The 6,588-nt window shown below is 38.1% G+C and overlaps 1 protein-coding gene across 2 annotated transcripts in view; it reads left to right on the top strand.

Annotated features, from left to right (window-relative positions):
* GTF2F2 (general transcription factor IIF, polypeptide 2, 30kDa) overlaps window positions 1-6,588 on the top strand; it is a 214,839-nt gene that overhangs the window by 185,860 nt on the left and 22,391 nt on the right. For both annotated transcript variants that reach the window (XM_011974608.1, XM_011974607.1), the window contains exon 7: window positions 3,947-4,090. In XM_011974608.1, coding sequence (XP_011829998.1) covers window positions 3,947-4,090 — 144 coding nt within the window. The remainder of the gene's footprint in view (window positions 1-3,946; window positions 4,091-6,588) is intronic.

The following is a 6,588-nucleotide window of genomic DNA, read 5'->3' as shown; positions in this document are numbered from 1 at the left end:
GTGTAGCCAGGATGGTCTCGATCTCCTGACCTCGTGATCCACCCACCTCGGCCTCCCCAAGTGCTGGGATTACAGGCCTGAGCCACCGCGCCCAGCCTTCAGACTACATTTTTAAGAGTTTTTGTTTACTACAGATTGTATCGTCAGGGTACCTTGAAACTATGCTTCTGCGTGGCTATCCTCAAGCTCTGGGCTCGAATAAACTGTATAGTTATTTTCTGAATCTCATTACTTAAGATTGACATATACCTGTCAAGGACAGTAACTACCATGGTTTCCAGTGCTTTGATGATACCAAACACCTTGCATCTGAGGTTTTATGTTGTTGGAGCATTCATTGTATCCCTGGGGATTGCAGCTCTAAGTTTGCTGTGGTGAACCAAGAAATAAGGCATATGCGGATTTCTGCAGAAATTAGGATTCCATGAAAGATATTGAGGCCATGAGGAAGGCTGGTATCTTTGAGTGCAAAGTGGTTTGGGAATATAAAAAATTTGCTTGGATTGAATCACATGGAAGTTTGTCACTGACTTGTGTTCGGGAACTATGAAACATGAATATGTAGGCTGAGAAAGAGTTTATCTTGATAAGTAAACAATTAAGAAATATTTTGGAGTGTAAAAAAAAAAAGTTTTTGTTTACTAGGCAAGTGTAGAGGTAGGCTGCAGTACCCCCAGGAATTAAACCAGTGATGTACATGGTTAGCACAGAAAGATAAGCATATATTTTTAGTCTGTTTTTCTAGTTTTAACATTAACTTCAATTTGAGATTGAAGCATGTAAACCAATATTTTTTTTCTTTTTTTTTTTTTTTGAGACAGAGTCACTCTGTTGCTAAGACTGGAGTGTAGTGGCACAATCTTGGCTTACTGCAACCTCCCATCTCCTGGATTCAAGCGATTCTGCTGCCTCATCCTCAGAATCTGTAGCTGGGAATACAGGCGTGTGCCACCACACCCAGCTAATTTTTTTGTATTTTTAGCAGAGACTTGGCCATGCTGGTCTTGAACTCCTGACCTCAAACAATCCGCCTGCTTTGTCCTCCCAAAGTGCTGGGATTATAGGAGTGAGCCATCGCGCCAGGCCCCGTGATTTTTTGAAAAATCTGGGTAGAATTCGGTAATTTTCTTACTATTCATTAACATTACTAATTACAACTTAATCTGACCCTTACTCTTATCCCTAGTATTGATTTTAAAGTTCTTTTCTAATTCTTAATTTTTACCTTTGATTCAGGTCCTCTTGCATCTGACACGTGACTCTGGGTTGGGACAATTTGACAACAACATTTAAAAAGTTTTCTCTCCACAGCCAACTAGAATGTGTGCCCTCTGTAAAGTAGGTCATCTTACTTTACCAGTGGGCTTATTTGAAAACATTTTTCTTGTTAAACTTCCTAGCTTCTCCAGTGATTTTACACAACAGCCTACTGAAGGTAGAAACAGTATATCATCAGTTCTCTTTGCTATTTCCTGAATTTAACTTGAGACTGAGGCCAGGCATGGTGGGTCGTGCCTGTAATCCCAGCACTTTGGGAGACTGAGGCGGGCGGATCACGAGGTTAGGAGTTCAAGACCAGCCTGGCCAACATAGTGAAACCCCGTCTCTACTAAAAATACAAAAATTAGCCAGGCATGGTCGGGCACACCTGTAATCCCAGCTACTCCGGAGGCTGAGGCAGGAGAATGGCTTGAACTGAGGAGGTGGAGGTTGTGGTGAGCCGAGATTACACCACTGCACTCCAGTCTGGGCAACAGAGCAAGACTCCATCTCAAAAAAAAAAAAAAAAATTTGAAACTGGCTGGATTTCAGTCTTCCCCAACAGTACAATCTATGTCATTCATTTGCATTTTTTTTTCAGCATGATGATATTGTCCTAGGTAGCTCTTTGTCCATTACTGCATTTAAAACGTTCAAGGCCCTCCCCTCTCTAATCATTGTAATCCATTTAAAGCCATTTTAGAAAGAGAAGGCTGTCTTACTGTCTCCATATCTTAGCACACCCATATCTCAGCACAATGCCTAGCATATCGTCATGCTTAATCTGCTGAAGATCAGTGGAGTTGGAGTTTTATTCCCAGTTCGTACATATCAAAAAATGAAGATCGAGTCCTTTCCCTTTGTCTCACTCCTACCTTTATTTAACTAAAAAGTAGATACTCAAGGTTGTCAGAGTTACCTTTTACCACTAATTTGACAGTCTCTCATAAGATGTATTTTTAGTTTTAATATCAATAAATCAGTAGAAACTAAATGTTATCCTTTATAACAAATCCTTATTGTTAAAATAGAGTAAGCCTAACTACCTGAGGCTGAAATTTATGGAACAATTTATTTATAAGTTTTGAAATGTATTTCATTGTTTTTGAAGCTAGTCCCCAGATTATAATTATTCCAGCTGACACACAGGACATTATTCTCTGGCAGTTTCCACCCAGCCTATTGATGCTTTCTTCACCAGGTTGGCCCCTTCAACAAGTTTCTGATGGTTTATACAAGTGAAGTGTTCCTAAAAACAAACAAACAAATGTCTCAATTAACTAAGTAATTGAACAGAACTTGCATATTTTCAGTAAAAAGAGTAATGTTTTACAAATGAACAGTTCCAGGATGGTAACAGTAGGAGGGAACTTCTTCATTGTGTTAGTACCACTGCTTTTTAAGCTGGCATGCATGGAGGTACACAAAACTACAGGATAAACATAACACATGGTCCTGACGTGTCATTTTTATTTGGACAGGAGATACTCTGTTTTTTATTTCCATGATAAAAATAAAGATGTATTACACAGGTGAATTTAGAGGTCACATGAAGTTTTAAATGGGAATTTCAGAAAAATATTTTGCTTATGCCTGAGGTGATAAGTATATACTTACTCCTTTCTCTTGTTAAACTAACTTTATTGTATGGGAAGAGAAACAGGTTCAAGGAGGTTGCACAGGGTCAGGATGAGAAAAGGTCCATGTCCTTTCCTTTTTACCAATGCTTCCCGAACTTTTCACTCCGTAAAGAACCTGTTCTATGATCTGCCTGCCTCCAAGAACCCCACGTTTGAAAGATGTGACCTACGACACTGCATCTGTTCAATAAACTGTTTTACTGTTAATCAAAAACAAAAGAACTACAAGTTAGAGTTTTCGATCAACACAAGCTAACCAGTTAACCACACTGAATTGATACAATTTTGGCAAAAGGCCTTTTTGGGGGGAAATGGGCACATTACGCGTTACATAAAACTTGAGGGGATAATGAAAGTGACTGGAATTATTACTAATTTAGAGCCTTAAAGATATGGGGACCCCTAGGAGTAACAGGTCCCAGGTTCTGAACTACTGTTCAGAGGCCTGCTGCCTCGAAACTTAAAATCTAGTCGTTCATGAATGACTAAAAAGAGAATGCCTGGGCAAGTGTGGTGTCTCACACCTGATATCCCGACACTTTGGGAGGCTGAGGCGGGTGGATCACCTGAGGTCAGGAGTTCCAGGCCACTCTGGCCAACATGATGAAACCCCGTGTCTACCAAAAATACAAAAAATTAGCCGGGCGTGGTGGCGCGTGCCTGTAGTCCCAGCTACTCGGGAGGCTGAGGCAGGAGAATGGCGTGAACCCGGGAGGGGGAGCTTGCAGTGAGCCGAGATCGCGCCACTGCCCTCCAGCCTGAGCGACAGAGCGAGACTCTGTCTCAAAAAAAAAAAATACAAAAAATCAGCCAGGCGTGGTGGCGGGCACCTATAATCCCAGCTACTTGGGAGGCTGAGGCAAGAGAATCGCTTGAACCCAGGAGGCAGAGGTTACAGTGAGCTGAGATCGTGCCACTGCACTCCAGCCTGGGCAACAAGAGCAAAACTCTGTCTCAAAAAAAAAAAAAGAGAGAGAGAGAATGCCTGTGTTTCAGAGTGAGCATGTTGAATTGATGCTTTTATTTCCTTTGCTGTTTGCATATAGATTGAATATGAAAGGAAAAAGAAGGAAGACGGAAAGCGAGCTCGAGCTGATAAACAACATGTTTTAGACATGCTATTTTCAGCCTTTGAGAAACATCAATACTATAATCTTAAGGACTTGGTGGACATCACAAAACAACCTGTGGTATGTATATGTTCATACTAATCCTTTGAATATGCCCTCCTTCATTAACATGACATTACTGAAAGTGTATCATACATGGTTTCGTTCATATTTACCTATGCTAATGACAAATTTTATGACAACAGTCAGAAAAGATGCCTTAATGCAGCCATTTTTTGGTAACATCAGTTTTTATTTTAGATTTTAGTACACTTAATATCAACAATTCTTTATGAAGAAAAGAAGTTGTCCTCGTGTTCATTTATTCTTGACATTAAGCCTGAAATCTGTTGATAGCATTTCTGGTCTTTATTTTGTTTCCCTGTCTTCCTCTGAAAAAGCTTAACTCCTTCCCTTTTTTTGGAAAACGTGCCTCATAGAAGAATCACATTCTTGAAAGAATTATACTGTTTTGTCATTGTGGGAGGGTTTATCCCTGTCTTGTGGATTGTTCTCTGTGGATTTTTTTTTTTTTTTTAATTAGAATCTAAGTAGGTCCTTTTAAACCTGAGCTGAACTGCACTTCATTATGCTTGCAGAGATTGTGATTAGGTTGGCCTGTTCCCCATTTTTAAGGACAAATTTAACAAATTGGTATTTTAGAAAGTTTATCTTTGTTTTATAAATAGTCATTTTTATCTCTTCTCTAGGCTTTTTTGCATTTACTAGTAATTTGCATTAATAACCCATTTAAAATGATAGTAACAATAAGAAATCCAAATTCTTTCTCTAGTCTTTGAGTCACATTGTTTTCCATTTAACTTTCTCCACCGTATGTTACCACAGTATCAGATTAAGTATTTACTTATAGGTTTCAGAAAATTGAATGGAAACTCTTTTTATCTCATTTGCTTTACCATTTTGTCCACTCTGCCAGTATACTCAAGAATATGTTGATTCTTGCTGCTCCATTTATTTGATTCAGAATATGTAACAAAATAACCAATTTTTAAAAAATCTTAACATAACCAAATAACCTATTTGTGAAATAACTTGATTTCTTAAAATTTATACAAAGCTTTAGGAAATTATTTATGAAATTTTAGTGTTCATTATACAGTTTCTTCTGCAGAGATTTCTTTACCATTGTACATCAACCTTTCACTTTTTGTTAAGAAATTTAAATTCCAAAAGATTTACTTTTTAATCAGAAGAAAGTGTTCATGGTGCAGTATTATCAATTCATCCCAATGACTTCACTCCCTTTGGCATCAAAGCCTTAGAAACAGCATTCTAAGCTAGATTAAAAAATTTTTTTGAAATACACTAATTCATTAGCCAAGCTGTGTTTCTTCTGTTTTAATGAAATTTATCTTTGTGTGTGTATATGTATATATACATCTGTATGTAAAGACCATTCCAGAAACTCTGAAAACAGACAAGAGATTCTCATGGAATTAAACACAAAAAATTAGATATGGAAAATAATCACTTGTAGAGGGGCATTCAGATGATTAGGGAAAAATTTCTTTGCCTTCACATGGGATATAAGGTTTATTCATTTTGCATCAAAGAAAAAGGATTACTAGTATGTCTTTTGGTTTTGGTTAAGATATTTTTTATATGGTAGTACTCAGTGAATCTCTTACAACAGAACTTCTTAATTCCTAACCAGTGGGTGGACTTCAGGGGATCCATTATGTTCCTGAATATCCTGAATATGTGCAAAAATATATGGATTTTTCTGGGGAACATATCATCCATAGTTTGTATCAAATTCTCATAGAAGCCACTGATACTGAAACTAACTTTTTAAATAATAGTTGTATTATTTAGAGACTAAATTGCCTCAATAAACATAAGATTCTTGAAGGCAGAGTTGTATGCTATTCCTGTCCCTAAATATTCATATACCCCATAGTGTAAAATATGGTAAAAATTCAGTAAATATCTCATGAATTGATTTGAAAAAAGAAAGTCCTCAGTCTCCAAGGGCCCACCATATTTTCTTCAGATGGATTTTGGCAGGCCTCTCACGTCATTTATAGTGAAGTTGGGGGAAAGAGTGCCAAGAAAGTGTGGAATGCCTTCCCCAGGCTGGGTGTAGGCCAGAGGTAGGGTTGCCTCCACCTAGAGGAGAGGGCAGGAAGTGGTCAGCATGGATTCCAGTCCATTGGCTGGGAAAGAAAATTGCCAAAGCCTAGCTCTCCCCCAAGTAGGCAACTATCCCCCTTTAAAAGGATCCCAGGACATAAGTGAATCTGTACTAATGGTCATCAGTACCCAAGAGACTTGAGGAATCTATTCTAGCATGAAGATCTGTGGTCCAGGAAAAGGGATGTCCTGGTATAATAGAAAGAACCCTGGATTTGGAGTATGAGATCTCAATTCAAGTCCCGGCTCTACCATTTAGCCAAATAGTCCTGGACAAAGTACTTAAATACATTTAATACATTACTTATATATTTAATATTTAGTTCACTTAACATATGTAATAATATAAAATTTGCCAGTATGTTCAAATTATAATTTTTTTTTGCGGGGGAGGGGGTTGTTTGTTTGTTTGTTTTTGAGATGGA

The sequence above is a fragment of the Mandrillus leucophaeus genome, unplaced genomic scaffold, assembly GCF_000951045.1.
Source record: "Mandrillus leucophaeus isolate KB7577 unplaced genomic scaffold, Mleu.le_1.0 Scaffold147, whole genome shotgun sequence".
NCBI classification, from domain to species: domain Eukaryota; kingdom Metazoa; phylum Chordata; class Mammalia; order Primates; family Cercopithecidae; genus Mandrillus; species Mandrillus leucophaeus.
This window is presented reverse-complemented; position numbering and strand designations above follow the sequence as displayed.